Here is a 23,364-nt window from a genome sequence, read left to right as displayed (position 1 = left end):
CCGAAGGTTCATTGGTCCGAAGGTTCATTGGTCCGAAAAGTGGTAACATTTTCATCGCTTTTTTAATCAAGGGTTCATTGGTCCGAAGGTTCTATAGTGAACATTCGGACCAATGAACCTTCGGACTATTGAACCTTCGGACTATCGCTACGGCCCCATGCAAATTGATGGGAACCGGACTGTCTATTATGGGGGGAGTCTGTCACCTCACATCGATATTGTTCTACATATAGATTTGATAAATTGGTCAACGAGTCGGAAGCACGGCCTACACTGTATAAGAAATACTTTTTTCAAATGGAAAAACGCTATGGATATTGGCGAGACGTGGAAAAAAATGGCCGCAGGGAAATCCTTCGTGATGTTTTTTTTATGCTATTGCGCGGTGCATACAAATCTCAATTGCTTAAAATTGAACATCGGTAATATACAAAAGAAGCCGCAAAGTTCCTAAAAAAATCTTGGACGACAACACAGTCTCGGTCACAACCGGTCGCACGGGCTCTTACCACCCGTTTGAGTCCAAATAAGCACGTACAGAAGATATTGAACATTTCCAATAGATTCTACAAATAATCTTCGAACAGCGAGGCCGCAAGCGTAACTTGCTCCCTTCGCAAGGAGTTTGCGAGGAGTTTGCAAGTGAGACTTGCGTGGTCCAAGATGCACGTCGCAAGTAATGAAGGAGAAAGTGCCCTTTGCGTGTTGAGTACGGCGCACGCCCTCACATCTATAACCAAGTAAGTCGAAAATACGGCGGGACTGCGAGTATAAGGCCAATGTTGATGTTAACGTTAGATATTGTATGTGTGTTCCTTTAAAATGTTGGGATTATTCTGAGCACAGCTTGTATGTGTGCATGCACGAATGTTTGGATTTAAACTTCAATTGTGTTTTATAACCTTTTATTTACATACCAAAAGCACTGCTATTTCAATTTCCACTTAAACTGTTATCAATCACTTCGAAAGGTGACAAAGTAGCACAGCTACATTTGTGTATTTACAAGTAATGATAATAAACAAATAAATAATTAAAGACTCAGATGTATGCAAAATAAGCAATTGCTCCGGGTTGTTCCAAAAGCTATGGTCTAGGAATTATCCATTTGTTATTAAGAATCAATTTGCACGGTTTTCTAAATATAACCAGTTATAATATTTACATTATGCAAAAACAACAGAAATGTATGTATAAAAATCATAATTTTACAAATTACACAAAATCACCGTATAAGAATTAAAAAATGGCAAAACTGCTCCAAGTTAAACACTTCACTGAAGAGGCAGCACTAATCAACATATTTGAGGGTATGTTTTACTCCAGTTGACTTTAAAAAAATTTTTTTTGAGTTCAGACCAACCATGAAGTTGCCATATATATACAAATAACCTGTAACAGCTGGCTCATACCAGCATAAGTTCTTATTCCGTAAAATAGCTGAAATTCTTTAGTCAAAATAATACTAAATTGGCATTAAATATTGGGATTTTTTTATGTTGAACTTCTTTTCTTCAGCCAAAGTTGGTTGTTTACCTTTGATGCACTTGGCAGAAAAAAAAATCATGCCTCAGCCAAATCTATTCACTAATTCTCAGGAAAATACAGTATTTAAATATAATAAGTCAGTCACCAAATCCTGGTGGTGAGGGCCACTAAGCATCTATGACATAGTTAGGGTGCACAACCAACAGAGGGTCCTCTTCCCTGTGGAGCTGGTCTTCCTCTTGTTTACGACCTTTAATACCCGTCTGGCTGAGCTCAATTATGACATGGTCCTAGAGTGAAGAGTATACTTGGAAATAGTCAGAGGAAACGTATTCAAATTTACGTTGGCAATAATGAAAGATGATGGTCGTAGAGAGAAGTGCACACTTAGAAGTTAGAGGAAAAATATTTTAAAGTGTATTGGCAATGATGAAAGATCATTCTTTTGTTTTACATTTATTTAAGTTAAGTTAATTATAAAATTGAATAAGTATTTTTCCATTTGGCTAATATATATTAACCTTTTTTTCTATTTTTTTAATTTTTGTCAGACTTGTGCCACTTTCAGTGTCGGGAAAGTAAGATATAACAAATTGCAATTATTCCATTTATTTGGTGTTGCTGCAAATTTTAGCCAAATCAAAAGCAAAATATTAACTGATAAATAAATAAATTAATCTATATTTTTTACTTACATGGTGCACCAGTCTGTAAATGACCTTTTCAATGAGCGTCTTCTTCTCCATCAGCTCTGCCTCTGTCTCTATTTCACTCTCAATCTCCTTCAGATACCAACTGACAACATCACTCTTCCTCAGGCCAGCGGAGTCCGCAGCTGTAATGTAATGTAATGTAATGTAATGTAATGTAATGTAATGTAATGTAATGTAAGGCAATTTCTTTTCTTAGCTGTCCTCGATCATCATTTTTCACTCATATTTATATTCTAATTTTCACTCCACTTCCATGCAGTACACAGTTTTCTAATATTTCTTTTGTACCCATTTGTCCTTGTATGCTAACACACTTGCATATATTCTCCTTCTCTCTTTCTATCACACTCATGCATACACACACACACACACACACACACACACACACACACACACACACACAACCAACCAGTAATGTTGAATGCTCTCATGTACACACCTATAGTGGCCAAATACTATCAGTAATGTGTAGCTATTGCAGAGAACAGAACAGCTACCAGCAGAGGATGAGATCAAAGAGAAACCTCGCAACTGAACCCTCAGGGTAAAGAAAGAGGGAACACCTGAAGATGAGAGCTGGAAGCTGAAACCAAGAGACAAGGGATGAACAGGAAACAACAAGAGAGAACACAAAACAGTGAGAGCTAGGATCTTGTCTGTGGCCTACGCTCCAAGAGGGACAATATGCATAAGAAAAAAAAAATGTAAGCAAACCTTCTGTTTCCTCCTCCGTCTTTCTCATATACAGCGTAATGAGGTTAGCAATCTGTTTGTATTCCTCATACGTCATCTTCATCCCCTTCTTCTCTTGCTGGCTCTCCTCGGGAGACGTGTTCTCTTTATCTGACTGCTGGCTGGTCACTGTGTCTGGAGAAATAAATATTGTTATTAAAATTTTTAATTTCTTCTGTTACACGATTTCACTATTACATGCCATTGTAAATATAGGCCATTTTCCAATTATAGACCTCCTTCATCCTATGTTAAATCAGTAGTAGTAAAATCTAATAAAATATTGCACATTTAATAACAATTAAAAAATAGCTTCTATTTTACATCAATATACATCTCATCTTTTCTAGTTGATTCATGCTTATTTATCCTGCACTGAAGTGGACCAAAATTTTGTTTTCAAAGTTAAAACAAATTCTCAGAGACAAGTTATTTGTCCGAGAATTTGTCTTAACTTTGAAAACAAAATTTTGGTCCACTTCAGTGTGAAACAGTCCCCAGATGGAGCTTATGTTCATACCTTCGTCATCGACCTCCATCTGTCCTCCATCCTCCTCCTCTTCCTCCTCCTCGAGGTGAATGTCAGGCTGCTCCACACGGATGATAGACTTGTTCAGAAGGCGAAAAGCTTCCTTCACATGCTTTGGTTGAACCTAATGTGAGATACAATGAAAGTATCAGAGCAAATACATGTGTGGGCATAAGATGCTCTTGTTTTAATCAAAATTAGTAAATTAAAGTGAAAATAACAAAAACATTTACACAGTTTGTACATATTAAACAATGAGACATTTTAAGCAGAACCAATATATTTGAACCTACGATATTACTCATGGAAAACAGATGAAACTTGTACACTTTTTTCATAATATTCCTCCTTGATTCACCACTGTTTGCATTTATCAGTACATTATCATACAATATCTTGCAACTTTTAAAATCTTTCACCCAAAAAGAAAAAATACAACAAAAGGAGCCAGAATCCTATCTCCATAGAGATATTGCAAGTTGAGGATTACCTCATCTTGACAGTGCATCCTGGCCATGGACTCGGACAGACGGATCATGCTCTCCAGCTGTCGCACCGTGATTCTCCAGGCTGACCTGACAACGCCGGAGCCGTCGCGCTGACGCAGTCTACGGTATTCCTCCACCATGTACTCCTGAGCCTCCTTGTTGATCTAGAATTATAAATGACTTTTCTAAAACATCCTAACCAGTGATTTATTCTAAAATTGATCTTGTTTTTACACTATTTCTTTACAAGTTTTTTTTAGCACATATATGATTTTTTCTTATTCTTAACTGTTTATCAAATAGTTTTAAGTGGTACATGCCAATATAAACCATGGCTTATAACATAATATAAACAGATCTAGTCAATAGTTGAAGACCTTAATTTTTTTGATATACATAATTGTCAATAGTGGGCCAACTGCACAAACCTTCGGTTTAAACTGTCGTGCAAAGGTGATGTATCTGCTAATGTCTTCCACTCCGTAAATTCTCTCTATGGAATCGTCATTCTTGCTGTGAAGATCTACTATCCTGCGGGCAATGGCATAATCTGTTACCTGCAAAACAAACACCAAACCTTTACTTCATAACAAATGAGAAACATAATAAAAAGTGAAACCAGAACACATTTTGGCCTTTTATTGGGATAGTACAAGTGAATTTTTGCTTGAGCAAAATTGTTTTTAACAAACCAAAGGCAAAGTGCTCCAGTATGCATTTAGAAATACTGGAAACCTTTAGTATTCTCAGCATGAACACGCACGCTTTTATTCCTGACCCAAAAAAAGTTACCTCATTGCATTCATCCACAAGAATGAAGAAAAGGTCAAATCTAGACATGATGGGAGCGGACATGTTGATGTTGGATCGGAGCGCCTTGGTCCTGTCATATCTGCCACCTATAGGATTGGCTGCAGCCAAGATGGATGTCCTAGCATTCAAAGTTGCCTGGAAAAGTAAAATTAAATACATATGTCTTAGGAGACAAATAAAAACTGCTTTTAGCATTTATAGAGACTTTTACTAGACTGAATAAAATACTATCCCATCTCTTCATCATCCATTTTTGTATCACACCTAAGATTTGCAAGTAAAAGATGACGTATGAAAGACACACTGATATATCACAATAGATCCCAGACTGTCAGCCTACAAAAAAAAAAAAAAAAAATATATATATATATATATATATATATATATATATATATATATATATATATATATAAATATATATATATATATATATATATATATATATATATATATATATATAATCCAAATGCACTTGAATCTGTAGGGCATCTATTTTTACCAGCAGATAAGGTATACACACCTTGACACCAGCTTTTGTGATGGAGATGGTCTGTTGTTCCATTGCCTCATGAATGGCCACTTGGTCCTTGGGGTCCATCTTGTCAAACTCATCAATGCAGCAGACACCCTGGATAAAATATCGGATTTCTTTGTACATAATCATCAATATAGTATAATATATTGCTGGCTGTATAAATGAGGCTTTTTTTAAAATTTTGATAAACAAAATTTGAGTGGATAAGATAAAAGAGAGAGGAGAATAGAGCAATGAAATGAAATTTTAAATGTTCTTTATTGTGAGAAACCATAAGATTGAACAAGAAATATCTTAATATAAACACAGTTTCATACAAACATACACCCACATGAGTGCATGTGTAAACAAACACCACTTCACTTACATTATCTGCCAACATGAGGGCTCCAGCTTCTATGACAAACTCGTGGGATTCCTCGTCCCTGACTACAGCTGCCGTGAGACCTGCAGCACTACTGGCCTTCCCACTGGTATACACGGCTCGGGGACTGAACTCTTCAACTTGTCTGGAAGGAAGTTCATTAATCACTGGTCAGTATTACTCATGTTTAAAGTCATCTATTTACAAAGTCCCAGAAAACTACGTTTAGTTAAGAATTTTATCAGCCCAGTTTCTAGTATCATTTCTTCACAACAGCAGCCAAAATCAGGGGTATTCACACTCCAATGTATTGATGATTATCAAGTCTATCAGGCCTCATTCCCTGTATAAGGTGACTTGACATACACCAAAAAGAGTTACAACCACACGGGACATAAGGAAAAAAAAATCCCCCCCCCCCCAACTTAATTTTTGACAATCTACTGGACCATCAAATGCTGACCAAAACAACCATAGATGCAACAAGACATACTCTTGGTGTCTTTAATTAACAATATCTGTCACTTACTTTAAGAACTGGCTTTTGGCCGTACTGGGGTCACCCACAACACAGACATTGATGTCGCCACGGAGATGCGTGCCCTCTTCTGTCACCTTGGGGACTCCTCCGAACAGCATCAGCAGGATACCTCTTTTCACTTCATCATTACCTGGGAAATTTACACAGAGAATTATTAATAAATAGGTAACAAAAGAAAGGTCATGTTTCTGGACCATTAAAAGTGAAATGGACATCGTCGTTTCAGGAACACATTCTGCAAGAGGTCAATGGAGAGCGGAAAAGTCGTAATTACACCAAAAGTCAGAAATATCTTGAGCAATCAGTCCATACTTAGTCTAATATTTTGCGTGAAAAAAGATAAGATTGTAAATCTTTAGCTTTTCATATTGAAAAGCTAATTTTAGGTAAGGTTCAGGTGCCCTTATCATGAATATTAATAATGTTCAAAGTGCTCCTAGGAAAGAACATTTCCTTACCATGTATAGTAGGAAAAAGGCTTGAACACAAGTTATTATACAAGTTCTTGTCTCTGCTCATTTCGTAAACTTTCTGCCATTCTTGCTCAGTCATTTGTTTCTTTATGGTCTCTGCAGTTATTTCTTCCTCTCGCATGTTATGTCCTCCAAACTAAAGTGAAAACAATGGATCATTTAAACATGATTTTCTTTTCTCTTTTGATTATAGTTGATGTGCTTAATCCAGCATGACAAAGTTTGGAGAAAAGTTTCACATTATCTACATTTGACAAAAACAATATTGCATCCTCTTCATGAAGACTAGGACACTTCTAACATTTTAAGTTGAGAGCCGAATCAAGAAAATACATATAAATAAATTTACATTATCTGAAATGGAGCTCTATCAACTTTTGTCATCTTAGAGACACAATGTCAGACATTTTCTAGACTCACCCTGCGGTCACTGGGCATGGCTGTACAGGCCAGGAAGGCCAGTCTATAGGACAGGTCCCTCACACCCAATGCCTTGAGACCACGCACCCCCTCAGACTCAAAACCTTTGTTGCCATGGACACGACTGCCTGTCTCGGCCCTAGCACCTAAATGAGAGAAATGAAACTTATTAAATTGAATAGCATTTTGCATTAAAAAGTGCAAGAAGTGAGCAAAAATCTATAAAACAGTACCAAGATGAATCTTTTTGGCTCCCAAAAAGCGAGGAAAAAAATGCCCATAGTTGTTAAAATCTCCTTACTGTTGTTAGCACCAACACCACCCAAAGAGTCTAAATCTGCCCATAGTCGGCAAATCTTATCCCCAATAGTAAGATAACTTCATCACTTGCCTGGCTGAGATATCTGTGCTACATCAGGTACCACAATAAGAGTTCCAATGAAGTCACATTTGTCTCCAGCCTGGGCTGTCTCCACTGCCTCTGCTCTTAGGATTATCTCCACACTGGAAATTCAATGATGCAATGTTAAGTTTAAATAATCTTTTTTTTAACATGGTGAATTGTGTGAAAGCTCAACAATTCTGCAGTTAACACGATGTGCAATATTTTACTGCAAAATTATAAATAAAGATAAAACAACAAAAATATTTTAAATAGGTAGAGATTTTTTAAAAAGCAATTTTCCTACATAAATTAAGTCCAAAAAATATTATTAATAATATGTCATTAAAATCATTGAAAATGATAGCAATGGAAAAAATCCTCAAAAACCCTTCACTTTTCTTGTTTCACTTGATATGTCTTTGTTTATAGATGAGTAAAGAGTACCAAAGTATTTCTACATCAAATCCTTTATATACCTTCTAGGGATGCTTCCCCGGGGCAACTCTGCCTGTGTCTCCTGGATCCGAACCTTCTGGAAGTCTACGAAGCGGGATTTGTTAACGTCTAGCATGAACCTAGACCTGTTGTTACACACAGGGTTTCTGCATATTGATGGCTGAAATAATGTAGTGAAAGAATCTTTTGTCAGACAGTTACAATTTGGTCTGATTATTCTGACTAAGATATGACTGGTGTCAGAATAATTACTTCCTCGAGACAACCATTTTCCAGTTATTTTCTGTTGCTAAGTGCTAATTATGATCAACGTCTTTGTAAGTAAATATACCAAAGCTAACTGCAAAAGGCACTGTGAAGTAAATTTTATCAGCAATCCTGGGGTAGCGCTAACACTCGCCAATTTAGCCAAATGCTAAAACTGACTTTAATTGGCTAAAGACAAAAGGCCCAATTTGACTTGCTTTAGTCAAATTATAACCATTTTGATAACAAATTGACATAAAAACACCCTGAGCTTAGAGCTAACTTGACACTAACCTTTTCACTGTAGCCTATCTCCATCGTGTCAAGTAACCTCTGACCAGATTCGAGTGCCCCCGCCGCCCGCCAATCAAATTTAAAGCCTGCACTCAATGACTCATTAAACGATCTAGCAAATGAACGCGAACGAGTCAAAGCGCGCTTTGTTCAAATCCGGACCAATCAAAGATAAGGCTGAATATCAGGGACTTGCCGTAACCTGTGGGCAGCACGCAAAATACATCATCCCTCAGTAGATAATGATGCAGGGCATCATACTGCTCTGGTTTCAATTCCGATATACTCCATGCTTTCTTTGTGTACGGTTATGCACTCGGAACTACTCGGATGTTTCCCCACTCGACAATAACTATGTTTTTAGTATGGAGCTTGCGGAATCAGCCGAGGATTGCCGATTGACGAGCAACCAATCAGCGTTTTCACCAAACTTTGGTGAAAAATTTTGAAACATGGATTCGATTGGCTTATATAAACTAGGTCAAACTATTTTCGTCAGAGGTTACTTGACACGATGGAGATAGGCTACAGTGAAAAGGTTAGTGTCAAGTTAGCTCTGAAGCTCAGGGTGCATAAAAATGGTGATTTCGCTGAACGAAAAAAAATTGCTAGCGCTATCCCAGCAATCTCTTTAACTTTCACTTTTACACTGGGCCAAAAGAAGTGCATGAAAAGAAGATATGTATGAAAAACGGAGAGATATATTGCATTATTCTGCAAACTGCCACTTATTTAAGACCAATGAAAACTATTGAAATCCACTAAAAGCAAACCTTTTCACCACATTTTGAAACCAAAGTGAAAAATTCTTGGTGAGTCTGACAGTCACCCTAGTCTCCCTACCTGAGTGTACTTAAACTGCTGTTCCACATCTTTAATTACAGTCTGACAATCCAGGCACATGAATGTTCCACTGACCAGCTCTGGATGGACAGGATGAGTTCTGACCACTTGACCACTAATTCTCAGCAGGGTGCCTATCTTGGAAGTGTTCAGGTCACGCACCCTGGTGGTAAAGAAATTTAAACATAAATCTCTGGCTCATGCATAACAAACCACAACAGATTAACATTTACTTTTACATGATACATTTCTGCAGCTTCAAACTGAGAAGTTCAGACCATGTCAACTGATAATTTTTGATATTATGCATCGTGTTCAGATACTTAAATATTAAAATTAGAAAAAAATATGCTGAAATATATTGATAAACTGTGTCGATTCCATTGTATTTATGGACATATCTTTAACATTCTTAATGAACTTGTACTAAAATTGAAGTTAAATATCAACTTACTTTATTCTGGTGGGCACATCTACAAAGCTGACATAGAACTCTTTGGATGGAGGCACATTACCGCGGTCTTGGGCAAAGTTGTGCACCGCATTGCACAGGTATGGGTACACCCTAGAATACAAACATATTGATAGCATTTATTGATAAAATACCACTGTGATCAAAACCCTGTATATAATTTTGACTTCATTTTTTGAATAGCCTATACACTTATGCTATATAGATCGTATTACCTGTAGTACTCCTCCAAGATGGTTGTGGCCAGTCTCTGGTTGTATTTCTCCACGTCTTCAAAACTGACTGTCAAGGTATTACGCTCAGGACGAATCAGCTCCTTTGCTTGGTCAAGATATTTCAGATCGTCTTCCTCGCCACAACTGAAGTAAGTACGTAAATGTTTAATAAATAATTCCATTTAAAAACTTTTGTACCAAGGGAATCAGGTGAAAATGTACAGATCTCATGACAAATGCAGTGGTTTAAAATGACAAATCAGTAAGAGAAGTTGTGTAAATTGATCAAAAATCAGAAAAAATATTTACAAGATAAATTTAAGGTAATTGCATTGAACAGCACATGATAACCATTCCGCTGACAAGTGTAGAATCCATATGTCTTTAGCTTAATGTTGACATCGCGCTGCCATTTTTAAAGCCCCCACATGGGACTCGATCAACTCTTTAAGTTAACGTATTAATTGGTACTTACGCCTCTAAAAAGTCTTGAAATAACTTCTGACATCGCTCTCCAAGTTCATCTTTGACCACATTAGTTCTCACTGCTTGTTCGGCGACATCCATCGCAAAATTTAACGGAATTTACGCGGTGCTCGAGCTCTGATCAACCCAGGCTTTGTTGACGTGCACAATTCGCGCCAACTCGATCACGTGGCTTATGTTGACCTAAATTAGAAGAGAAAGTCCCGCCAGCTGTTCTGGTAACCAAGCGTCTCCCCAATATCTCCATCTAAAAAGTTTTTATTTAATCATCTTATCTCTTTTTCCAGTAAAACGAATTCCTATTTCAAATTTCAAACAAAAACTAGATATGTTTTGATTACAATTATTGTGTGTAAAAAAGTAATGTCTAAAACATTTGCAGCGTGTCTACCTCAACATGGGGAAAGGCAACAGCTCCTGGACACCAAAAGTTGGGAATTTTTGTAGAAGGGCTGTACATATTGTCCACGTGGCGGTGCCAATTTGTTGGGAAGACTTAAAATCGATCACTCAGTGATACTCTTGCTTAATCACTGGCTTAGGCTTCGTTCACATGCAATGTCTATTTTCTAAATTCTATTTTCTATTCGCGCTATCTTATGATCACGGTCTGTGCACTGAATATCCCGCGGCGTAATTACTGGCAGCGCGAGCCAGTAATTTATAGTAACTTATAGTTACTGGCTCGCGCTGCCTGTAATTACGCCGCGGGATATTCAGTGCACAGACCGTGATCATAAGACATACCGCGAATAGAAAATAGAATTTAGAAAATAGACATTGCATGTGAACGAAGCCTTAATCTCTGTAATTTTAGCGTCTTGTAATCCCCCCCCCCCCCGACGTCCAACGATCAGCTCCCCTCAAACATAGGCCTACGTACTAGAGCTCATTGCCACCCATCCATTTTACCTAAAATAATAATAATAATAATAATAATAATAACAACAATAATAAACTTTTCTTTTCGTGTGGCCCCAGTATTGAGATTTGATACACGCTTGTTCATCATTAAATTTCCAGACTGAGTATAACACTAAGTATGAGTAAGTTTAGAATGTTAATTGCCACTTGCACTCTTAAAAAGCTTAATTATTTCTTCACTCTACTACTCTTTTTACCGGGAACTACAGCGGCATTTATGGAAGTTAAGGGAACCCCTAAAGAGCGCCGGCGACTCGCTCGGTTGCGAAATAAAGGTAGCATTAATTAAAACTGATAACCCCCCAGAAAAGCGCGTTCGGTTTGGGGACACTTAGTGACAGCGCATTTGGACACAAAGAGCACCATACATGAAAGCAGTGAATAGATCGAGAGTGATAAAAAGTCACACCGTCTATATATGGCACTGGCAAGTGCACTGGAATCGAAACACGACAGTACATCTCTTGTTAGCAAGCTATTCGCCTGAAATGATTTTTTTTTTTTTGACAAATTAGTCTTGATCATTAATTTTAAAGAAGAACAAGAAAGAAAAATAATTTAACGCTCTCAAAGAGGCGCAAAACATGCCTATACACATTGTACTGAGTATGTACTGAATTTACAAATGTTTATATTTATTTAGTTGTTTTTCAACCGGTCAGGAGTAGAGGGGGAGCTAAAAAGAAGAAAGAGAGGGAAGCATATGATTGAACTCTTATAGACAGATTGATTTTGATCTTATCGGGCTAATGCTCATTGACTACTTGATCCAGTTATTAAGTCCAGAGAATGTATAAATGAGTCTTATCGACCATTATATTTTCGCGCTAAATCGAATTTTCCTTTCAAAAAATCCTATTAACGAATCATTGCTCATCCGTCCCTGATGCACTTGGATTTGATGCTTAACTAGTATGCTGGTGCCATTTCTGACTGAATAATTCAGTTCTTAATTTGTTTGGTCATTTGAAAAGAAATATCATCACACACACACACACACACACACACACACACACGGTCTGAAATGGGATATATAGATAATTAGCTCTGCAGGATACCAGTATTATAGTGGACATATAGCAAATATGACACTGAATCCTTTTATAATTCATTACAATGTTATGAGGCCTTGTTAGGCCGAAAACTGAGGCAATAATATATAGTGCCATGCATCTTGGTTACATATTAAACCTGATGTGAACCGTACGCGACATTGTCATTTTATATGAGGTTAAAGTATGAGTACGATGAAAACGAGGCTAAGTGGGGAATCCCCTCGGAAAAATCCAATAAAATCTTCGCCATTTTCCTTTTCATAATGAACTAAGCTGTTTGAATGCCTGTGTTTGTGGGCAGCGTCCTCTAAAAGGAGACAATGCGAGGGCGTTAATGTCTGAATTCAAGGACGATACACTTCTAGGTATGTTTTACGTATGTTCAATCTCAAAGAATAGATTTAAATCACTTATTAAAGTCGTGCTAGTATAATAGACCTGCCCCTTTGTTTAGTTTCGAAAGCACATGAAAAGTGCCCTTGTGTTTAATGATACAGCTGTACCTTAGTTACATAGTATTATTCATTCATAGGGACATTTACTTTAGGGTGTGGTAATAGATGTATAGTACAGTATCAGTATGCTGAAAATGATTAACACTTCATGTAGGATACATATCGCAATGGTCAGCTGATTCTAGACAGGCAGGCTAAAAATTACGATGACGAGAAAAATGTTGAAAGGTCATTTGTATTGCGCTGTACATGCATGAGAAAAAAGCAAGGACTATCTCTAATATCTAAACACTAATTTTGGTTCAGCATAAGATATGTAAGTATATGTACATGTATCTCAAAAGTAATTGACATAATTACTAGTTATTACCCAACTCAACTGTAGAAAATTGGGACTGTGACTTGTTTCAATGTGAGGCGTTAATTAGGTCCATATTTAAGCCAGGTAACACTGTTGCCTCAGTTTTCAGCCTTACATGCTAGGTAGAAGTAATAACACCCTGTGTTACAAACTAAGAGGACAACACGTATAAATATCCCCATCCTGGCAAAGCTGTGAGCTAGTCCTTTACACCATGTAGTAAATAATTGGCATATAAAGTGCTTTTATATCAGCTCAAGTACCAGTTTGATAACATTTTGGACTTCTTATTGCACCTTTCTTGGGCGAATAAAGCTTCCATTGTAAGCACTTACACATGCTAGTATTTAGTGCTATAATACTTAATATCTCAATTGTAAGTGACGTCACATTCTCTCTGTAAATTCTCAAGAATTGGTAACATAGGCCTTTCTTGTGCTTCATGTAAGTCTAAAAACCAAGGCAAATAACACTGAGGCAAGTCTGTCACATTATATAGTAGATATGAGAAAAAACAAACAAAAAAAAAACATTACAGTGATTCTATGGCATTATGATCTCACAAATAACTCATTCTCATTAAAGCAAGGCTTACAGTTACATGGAATTTTCCCTGAAACATTATTGTTCTCACATATTGTTCTTATGAATACCAAGGTTTACCTTACACCAATCAGTTGAGAAAACAAATATCAGATGATAGGGTTTGAGATCAATTTAATTTTATAGAAAAAGCAATATCTGTCCTACAGTTAAGTGGTGTTTATGCTATAAGGGTAGTGGCAATGGCTTATGTCATCTTCTCTTGTTTGGTTGGTGAGGTTCATAATGAGGACTCCTTTTTTGAAGTATTTTTCTTTTTCATTTACTGTATGGTCTAAAGGCCAATTTTACTGTAGATTTTATATGGCTGATTTTTGCACCTTTCAGTAAGATCAACTTTTAACTTATTTTCCTGGGATAAACAGTAATTTTTCAAAACCAACCTTTGGTCCTCTTTTCCTGCATGATGTTTGCCATAGCTCTGTAATAATCTGGGAAATTTTAAAAAGTCCTTATCTTATATGCTTATAGTATGCATGTTTTTTTGAGAATTCAACCATAATTTCCAGCTCTGATTTCTGGATTGTATGCAGTACCAAACTGAGTCAAAATGGTTGACAGACAAGATTTGTCAGAAGATGTTAGGTATTTCATTTGGAAAATGTGTCAAATACAGTAGATGAGATTAATAAAAGAAATGACAATATTATGGAAAATCTCCTTTCCCAATTTTCATAGATTTGGAGAGAAAATATATTCTCAAAATGTGGAAATCAGACAAAATGTTGAGTTGAATTAACTCTACTATTTTATCCATAAATGTATGAACCATCAGGTACTAGTGTCCCACAAATGCAGATGGTGGCGGTGTCAATGTATGAAAAAGTGTAACTCTGTTACTGGCAAAATTGAATGGAAGTATTATAAAAAGTGATACATGTAAAATTTAATTCTGATTGCACTTGGTGAGAGTCCCAGCAGAATTGGGTCAATCTAGGTTGGCTGATGCTGTCTATGGGAAACAGGGGTCTATGAGAGCACGTACACTGGTTTAAATTGCTTCCTGCAAGGCGGAAAACCAGGGTTGCCCTTTAACGATAATCATGACCTGTTAAAACCCCTGGTGCTTTTCTTGGAAGAGACGATCTCTTCCTTATAGGTATTGATTATTGACATGTACTAGTAAGGCATAGAAGTGAAGCAGTAAAAATGTTCAAACATTTCAGAACCTAAGGCTTGCTCAGTTATTTTCCGCCTTAAAGTATAGTTGAATTGTTACATTTTGATTAAGGAAGATTTTTTGTAAATGCTAGTAATTTGATTAGTGTATTCTACATAACAGATTCTTACCTCAGGTAATTTGTAAACTTATGTATTTTGGTTTACCAAGGTCATGAAGTTACCTGTTGCATACTTCAATTTACTTCCTTGTCTATTAAGCTCAGGGGTGAAATTGTACCCTAAAATAATAATACTATTGCTAAAATGCACATTCTGTTAAAAATAGAATTTTATGGTTTGAAAGTTTATTGCTTGTGAATGAGATCATACTGAAAAACAAATGTATTTAACAAATATGATTGTAGTGTATTTTAAGTGAAGTTGTGTCCTGTTTGAAGTAAATATAAATAAAAATACAACCTTGCTTGTAAGAAGGTAATGATAGACAGCTGGATTTTACTTGAATTCTTATTTTGTCTAAACTTTTATGTAGAGTTGTTGTAATCTGTCTTTGAATATTATTTCCACTTCATTCTGCTTTGTTTGAACTAACATATTATGACTTTTGGTAACCTTTAAGTTTATTTTTATAGTCAAATCAAGACTTTTCCCAGCAAACCGTCCAGTTGTCATTTGGATGGCCGCCACCATCACTGGATGGCTAATATTTTCAAAGACCGCTGGACAGCTTATGAATTTTTTTCTTTTGAAAAATGATGGCTTGGGGTCACTGAAATGTTGTAGGAAATTACAGGGGATAATTTTGGACAAACTGTACCCCCATTTCTGGGAAAAGCCCTGAGTTAAATCAAATATTTTACAGGGAAAATGCATCCAGAAAATCTATCAATGTTTTTAGAAAGTTTCATAAAAAGCCATTTCGAAAAGAATTCATCGTAAAAGGGAGAGGTTGGAAAAACCTGGTTCTAACCCATGTAATACATTATCAGGGATTCCCATTTTTCATGATGTTTTGTCCAGCCCTAACAATCCTTTTTCTAAAAGCTCACCAGTAACATACTTCCAGTTTATATTGGGAAATTCCGTTCTGATAACAGAATCTAGCATATGATATATATGCGATGGGATGGACATTTGATTTATGAGATATACTTACTGTAATTAAAGGGAAAATATAAAATTCCAGATTTGTCCCATTTGATGTTGATTCATTATAGTATCAAAATGTTTTCTTAATATGTTAATATTTCTAGTTAAAACCAGTTCTAATTCTCTCCTAGTCAACACAGGTCACATATGATAATGAGCATTCCAGATCTGTGTCAGGGAAACCCACATATTTCCAAGAATTGGGTCAGTTTTCAAGCAGTGACACCAAGCATGTTCTTGAGGCTAGTGTGGGGAATTCCCATTAAGGAACTAACCCTGTGTATGAAAAATCAGTCACGTTGTCTAGCGCTTTCATTCATTGTGTGACCTTCGGGTCATTATGTAGTGTTATTGTAAAAAAGGTGTCATGTTTTATGTTATTGTTGGGATTTCCCTATCCTGTTTGGTAAGGGCTGGAGTACCAGTAACATATTTCACAGGACAAGGCTGTTTACTACTATGAGACATTTACATGAAATTGGATACAGCAAAAATGGCAAAATCTATAGGTGAACTGTATATGGTCATTTACTGTTTCAGGTATTTGAGTTGATATTAGTGAACATGCCAGTATATTTTTTATTTTTGTTTTTATTTTATATTTTAATATAAAAAAATGAGAATCAGATGTATGTGTTATTTTATACATTTGAAAGATGGATCCAATTTATGTTGAAAGGGGCATATTTTGACCTTCCTTTAACAACAATGAAGGATAAGTGTCATTAAAATGTCTTACATGTTTGTAAACACCTTTTTTGTTTTTTATTTTTTATTTATTTATTTTTTTGTAAGTCCAGTATAAGAATGATAATTTTTGAAATATAAGTAACAGTTAAAATTATATACACATTTCTCTTCCTCTCTTTTTATAAAGGCATGCCTTAGAAGTCAGAGAAAACATTCATAATAATATGGCAGAGTACCAAAATGAACTGTCTGTGGAAAATGACATCGCTATACTGGAAGACAGTCCTTCAGATGTGGACCATCCAAGCGCAATTCCACCATCTTCCCATCGTCCAGAATTTCAGATCTATACCTCACCACAAGCTAGTTTAGGATCATCACAGTTTGCACTCCAAACTGCATACAACGATTTAAAAAAGCGATACAATCAACTTGACGGAAAACACAGACAGCTTGTACGGGCTGTTAAAGAAGGTCGTGTTGGAATGGCATCGCGGAATGTGGACTCTGGTGAAGACACTGCCCCCAGGTCAGGGTCGCCTGTGACCAATGGCCAGCCAGAGAGTGTTGGCAGTGACCTGTCGTCTGCTCAGTTTAGATCACTCGAAATGAGGAGCAAATATCTAGAGTCAGAAATATACAAGTTGCAGGTAGAAATGAGGAACAAACAACAAGAAGTTGACAGGTTGAATAGCAAGCTCAAAAGAATTGAAGCAGACAACAAAAGATTGATTAATGAGAGTCAGGCAATTAAGGATAAAATTCAAACAATGATTACAAGACATAAAATGGAAATTGCAGAATTGCAAGAAAATTTGTCTAAGCTAAGCGATGAAAAAGAGGCATCAAAGTCAAGGGTTGAAGTCCTTGATACTACTTTAAAAAGAAAGGAGAGGGAGTTAGCAGGTTTCAAGGTATGGCAATATTGAAAATAAGCTGTACAAATTTTTTACTGAAGTCTCTTTCATTTATATACTCCGGTCTTGTGTGTGTGTGAGTGTGCGCGCTTGTGTGCGTGCGTGCGTGCGCTTTTTGTCTAAAATAGTAATGTTTGAAAATGGTTAAACATAATTTGGTTAAAAGGCACAAGGCAAAACCTTGGTTGTGCATATTACATGCTTCCAAAACTTTTTCAGACAGAATTGCATTGCTAAACAGTAAGTGTCTTTGTCCCTAAACAAACATGATATAAAGCAGCATTTCACGATAAAAATTTCATTGTGTGTTTAATTTTTGAGCAGGGGTGCTTTTGGACATTGCATCTCTACAGCACAGTCCTCAGACTTGGTCTTGTCTTCTCTAAGGTGGAGCTTTAAAACCTCGTGGTCCATAATTGTAATGGACCAATAGTCTGGATGACTGGTGCTATATTTTGGCCAAATTGCTCAAAATGTGGAAAAAGCATGAAACTTGGCACAATTGTTCTTTGGTCTATGCTGATCATTTTCAAGGGCAGTGCCCAAAATTTCCAAGCGTTGCTTAGCAACCGTTGCTATGGAAGTGAATTTCCTTAGTAACAAGCTAATTAGACCTTTCTTGTCCAGTTTAAAAAGTTTATAAATGCTAATAACTATGTTTCAGGGCATCAGAACTATCACTAGACTATTTTAAGGCAATTAAAACCCAAATTAACCTTAGCCACGATTGCTAGGCAGCATATTACCCTAGCAACAAGCATTTAAAGTTGCGTTAGTCTATTAAGTAAGGCAAATCTATAATACTAGCTAAGAACTACACTTTTGAGCAAGATGTTCATACTTTTAATCCAGTAAGTTGAACCAATTGTGTGTTTACACACATCCGATCAAATAAATTGCCAGTGCAGATACTTAAGGCAGCATGTTCAAAATTAGTAACCAGCCATTTCCATTTACGACTCTTTATAAAACTTTGCAATAGTTAATAATTATAATAATAATAGTTAATTCTCCCTTGTATGTGCAATATACAGTGCATTTTGCCCTTGCACATTGTCAGCCTCTACATCTGCACCTACATGCACACTGGAGCAACTCTGGACAGGTCAATAGCTTTTGGCAAATGTGTCCACTTAGGCCCACTGTTCTGCACAAGTCCAACCAGAGTGAGCACATGGTATCTGATGACATGGCACCGTAGTGCTGATTCAGATATGTTCATCTCGCAAGAATACTCTTATATTGATGTAGAGCAGCCTTGGTGGAAGTAAGATATGGCATCTAACGGCCTTTGGGTGTGAACAGAAACTTTTGAACTTTATTGATTAACAAATAGAATTAAAATAGAACCATGCTGAACTGACAAAATACAATGTGAAAAAACTTTTTAGAAAATATTGAACAAAATGAAAAATATCTTGGAAATCTGGTCTCTGAGAAACCTTTCAATAATAGGAAAGTCAACAGTGGTTAAACCTTTAGTATTTCTCATCTTACGAAGGGCATGTATAAACTCTCCTACCAGCCCCCCCCCCTCCCTCAATACTTAAAATATGCATATCATATTTAACTTTATCAGGAATGGAAAAAGATACAAAATAAAATGAGCAAGGATGGCGTCTGATTACAAAAATGGACGGAAAAAGGTACAGCAAATAAAAATTTTTCCAAGGCCCTAAACTTTACATGGCTTAAGAGACTTCTTTATGAAGAAAATAAGAGTAAGTGGGGTGCGTTTTTCTTGGCAAAATGTCAGGAATCGGTAGTAACAAAAGGTGGATTAAAAATACTAAAAGCAACTTCTTATCCCTTTTGGCAAACATTATTGGTTCTTTGAGTGAAATTCTGGAAAATTTCAATTTAACCCCAGATGAAATCTTATCACAACCATTATGTCAAAACTCAAAAATTGAAAATAATTAAAAAAATATTTTCCATAAAAGATGGTGTAAAAATGTTTTTGTTTTTTTTTACATCAATGATATTATTAATGACATTTGAACTCCCCTCTGTCTAGAGGAACTCAACAAAAAATCAACCTTAACACTAACTTTCTGGGCTAATTCAGCATGTTAAATACTTGTTGCTAGGGTAATATGCTGCCTAGCAACTGTTGCAATGGTTTACTTGGGTTTTTAATGTCTTAAAATAGTATAGTGATAGTTCTGATGGTTTGAAACATAATTAAAAGCCTTTTTAAATCATTTAAACTGAACAAGAAAGGTCCAATTAGCTTGCTACTAAGGTAAATCACTTCCTTAGCAACGGTTGCTAAGCAACGCTTTGAAATTTTGGGCACTGCCCTTGAAAATGATCAGCATAGTCCAAAGAACATTTGTGCCAAGTTTCATGCTTTTTCCACCTTTTGAGCAATTTTTGCACCAGTCATCTAGACTACAAGGCCTGGAGGAAGCATCCATCTGCAGAGAGAGTTGCTGTTGCTGTATTACTCAAGCTATTGGAAACTGAATATGCGAAAATCTATTTAACTTTATAATTTGACTTGATAACATATTGCACACTTTGATTCTCTATATATTTTTAGGTATTACTTTTCCCAAAGGCAGTTTAGATTATTCAGTGCTTTTAACAAATTAATGTTTGCATTTGCATTTATAAAAAGTTTATCCTGTTATGCCTCACATTAAGTGAATAAATCAGGATGATTTGTATATTTTTTTAAAACATATAAATAGCTTTTTAAACGGAAATAAGAGACTCAGCTGATGAAAAATTTCCCAGGATTACTTGAAGGAGGCGACTTTCACCAAAAAAAAAAAATGATTTTTCCGTCTACTTGGCACACTTTACAGTGTAAATTGAAATGAAAATCTTTTTCATTGTAGAAGCAGTGCTTGGAGCTAGATCGTCAACTCAAAGATGCTTTAAAAGAAAAGGAAGAAGAAAAACAAGTATATCTAGACAGGCTGTCCTTGTTACAGAACACAGAGACCTCAGGGACAGGTAAGTTGGGGACCATTCAAAGTGAGTTATGTCGACGTAGTATACAGTAAAGCTGTAAACAATCCTTCAGATAATGTACATAAACAAAAACATCCTGGCTGCTGTGGAGGGCTGTTAAGGAATCCAAGATGGTTGTCATTGAATGAATTCCTTTCATGTTTCAGGAATAGGAGAAAAAGAACTGCTTGGCTTAAAATTTCAAATTGAAGCTGTGAAAAAAGACAATGAGAATTTGAAAAAGATGGTGCGAGAGCAACACTTATTTATAGAAAAAGCCGTGCAGAGAGAAAAAGCAGGTGAGTGTGGTTACAAACAACTTCAGGGCCATAGGCTGAGAATAATATGAAAAAATGAGAAAAATGCAGGAGGAAGGGGGGCAATACATGCAGGCAAGAAGAAAAAGACTAGTAAGAGACTTTCGTGGAACTGGGAGGAAGGAGAAGGCCACCACTTTATAAAGATATTGTATTTGATGAAATGTTTTAAGGATTTTATGATATTTTCAGCAATACGTACAAAAGAGAGGACACCAGCTGCAAATCCACAAACCAGTGCCAATAGCAGTATCTCCCCCCGAGCGTCATCACCTCAGGCAAATGCCTCATCCGCACGCGATGTGATGACAGAAAGTTACGCCATTCCATGCTCCGAGGACGTAATGCAAGATGAGCTTGGGATGGAGCCAGGACAAGACATGACCTATGCAACAATGATACCAGCCACTGGGAACACGGACAATCTCACGCCAGATGGGCAGTTTGGTTCTCTTCCTTCAGAGACAGGAGGAGTAGGATCACTGAATAGTCAGGGAAGAGAAGAGGCATTGAGAGAGGACCAAACTGCCGATCCTGATGAGGGGTTGGGAGGGGACAGTATGACATCAGATCAGGGAGATATATTTGGCTCTGCCCTCATGGACATTCCATCTGTGTCACCAAGAAACACATCCCATAGATCTCGAGGGAGTGCTTCTAATCCTCCCCTGAGTGGGAATGCTGGGAACTCTAATCTTTCTAGGTCTGGATCAGCAGGAAACAATATGGCTGGAAGTAGACTTGGGCCTTCCAGTAGTAACAATCAGAGATCTACCGGTTCATCTGTTCGAAACACGTCGGCTCTTAATTTTGAAAGAAATGAAGAGCATCCTCAAACCCGTGATAATAGTAAACAAAATCCGAATCTGTACACAGAGGAGCCAGGGGGGTCCAAACTGGGGTCACCATCTACCAGCCCAACAGTTCTGAACAATGACCCCCTGCTAGGCCATAAGGTTGGGATGATACCCAGTAAAAACCTCCTTTGTGATGAGAGGAGCCAACCAGAGGGAGCCACTATACATATCCCGCTGAGAGACAACATGGATGAATATGACCGTATTTGTCCGTCCTGTAATCGAGTTTTTCCCGTGTCAATGCCAATGGAGGAGTTACAACAACACGTCATGGACTGCATGCCTGGGGAGACTTCGGGGATTGTGCACAACTCCTTTGATGACGAGGGGCCAGTTAATACCGATGAACGTGTCTGCCCAATGTGCAGCGCTGCTTTCCCTAAGATGCTTCCACAAACCGATTTTGAAAGTCATGTGAACAGTCACTTTGAAGATGAAACATCAATGGTCTCCCAATATGAAGTGTTAAGTGGCAATTGAATATATATATATATATATGTGCTCAAATGTAATTCTTAATTGATTATTCTCTAAATTCTTCTGTACGTTAAGCTAATGAAAGTACTAAGTGCATTTGATTACAAATAGAAACTTTTGTGACATACTTCTATGGTTTTGAAAGAAAGTATAACACAAGCACTACAATTGCCCTATGGCTACTGCTATGATCATGTGTCTGAGAAACTTTTCTTTTATAGATGCTTTAGAGGACTTAAATCAGTTACCATTATCCATTTTCAGTCTTGCATCAAATTCTCAATAGAAAGGAAAAAGAGCTATAGTCCATTTTGTGTTGAACAAAATTCAAGCAACCTAAAAGTGCAACATACGGGGCTTTTGCACAAAAATGGCTTTCTACTGGAATGCTTGCACTGTTTCAACTAGTCTTCAACACTTAAGATATCTTACATATATATGTATGACTTTTATCCTCTTTGTTTAAACAAAGTGAACCGGTACTTGGTTCTTTGTATTTTTCTTTCGCATTATAGTGCACTTGAGTAGGAGTATTTGTTTCTCTATTAAACTTGGCAAAAGATCAGCATCTGGTCCTTTGCAGTCAGAGTAAGAATTTTGATAAATCACAAAAAAATTATTAATAGTTTCCTTTGTGCAGACCTGCTTCTTGTTCCTTATCCGAGAAAGTCTCCGAGTAGAAATTTCAGGTAAACTAAAGTAAAATGCCCAGGTAAATTTAAGGTAACCTGTTTATACACAAGACCAAGAAAGAGTTGCTTTAATTACTGTACTATTATCTCCAACTTTAGAAACAACGTGTGGTAATTATATGCTAAAAAAGGTTAGTAGTCGGGACAGAATTTAAAAAATTGTGGTTTTGTTACAAGTTTTCTTGGTTTTTCTGTATTTTATATTTATAACATGCTCCGCATCACTTTTGCAGAAGGTACTGTATATGAATACAAATGACAATTACTCAGACACTGCACTGTGGCATCGTT

At 36.7% G+C, this 23,364-nt stretch overlaps 2 protein-coding genes across 5 annotated transcripts; one reads left to right on the top strand and one right to left on the bottom strand.

The window, feature by feature from the left end:
* Window positions 1–888: 888 nt before the first annotated feature.
* Window positions 889–10,675, bottom strand: LOC106179053 (zygotic DNA replication licensing factor mcm6-B). Its single transcript, XM_013562561.3, has 18 exons — window positions 10,483–10,675; window positions 10,008–10,151; window positions 9,775–9,885; window positions 9,321–9,483; window positions 7,958–8,097; window positions 7,488–7,600; window positions 7,097–7,242; window positions 6,662–6,812; window positions 6,192–6,333; window positions 5,666–5,807; window positions 5,284–5,391; window positions 4,743–4,898; window positions 4,379–4,507; window positions 3,953–4,114; window positions 3,454–3,586; window positions 2,916–3,068; window positions 2,184–2,323; window positions 889–1,778 (listed from the first exon to the last, which is right to left on the bottom strand). Exons 1-18 carry the CDS (start codon window positions 10,572–10,574, stop codon window positions 1,656–1,658), a joined length of 2,448 nt encoding a protein of 815 aa, XP_013418015.1. The 5' UTR covers window positions 10,575–10,675; the 3' UTR covers window positions 889–1,655.
* A 1,989-nt stretch (window positions 10,676–12,664) lies between these two features.
* LOC106161000 (uncharacterized) lies at window positions 12,665–23,349 on the top strand. 4 transcript variants are annotated; one of them, XM_013537850.2, is made up of 5 exons: window positions 12,665–12,837; window positions 17,040–17,766; window positions 20,616–20,733; window positions 20,898–21,029; window positions 21,240–23,349. In XM_013537850.2, exons 2-5 carry the CDS (start codon window positions 17,077–17,079, stop codon window positions 22,382–22,384), a joined length of 2,085 nt encoding a protein of 694 aa, XP_013393304.2. In that variant the 5' UTR covers window positions 12,665–12,837; window positions 17,040–17,076; the 3' UTR covers window positions 22,385–23,349. The 4 variants fall into 4 exon arrangements, with proteins under 4 accessions (XP_013393304.2, XP_013393297.2, XP_013393282.2 ...); XM_013537843.3 differs by lacking the exon at window positions 12,665–12,837 and adding an exon at window positions 13,058–13,243; XM_013537828.3 differs by lacking the exon at window positions 12,665–12,837 and adding an exon at window positions 16,491–16,671.
* Window positions 23,350–23,364: the final 15 nt, after the last annotated feature.

Source organism: Lingula anatina, chromosome 7 (genome assembly GCF_051362555.1).
Source record: "Lingula anatina isolate TDL-2025a chromosome 7, LinAna3.0, whole genome shotgun sequence".
Classification (NCBI taxonomy): domain Eukaryota; kingdom Metazoa; phylum Brachiopoda; class Lingulata; order Lingulida; family Lingulidae; genus Lingula; species Lingula anatina.
Note: the sequence above shows the minus strand (reverse complement) of the source record. Positions and strands in the feature narration are given on the sequence as shown.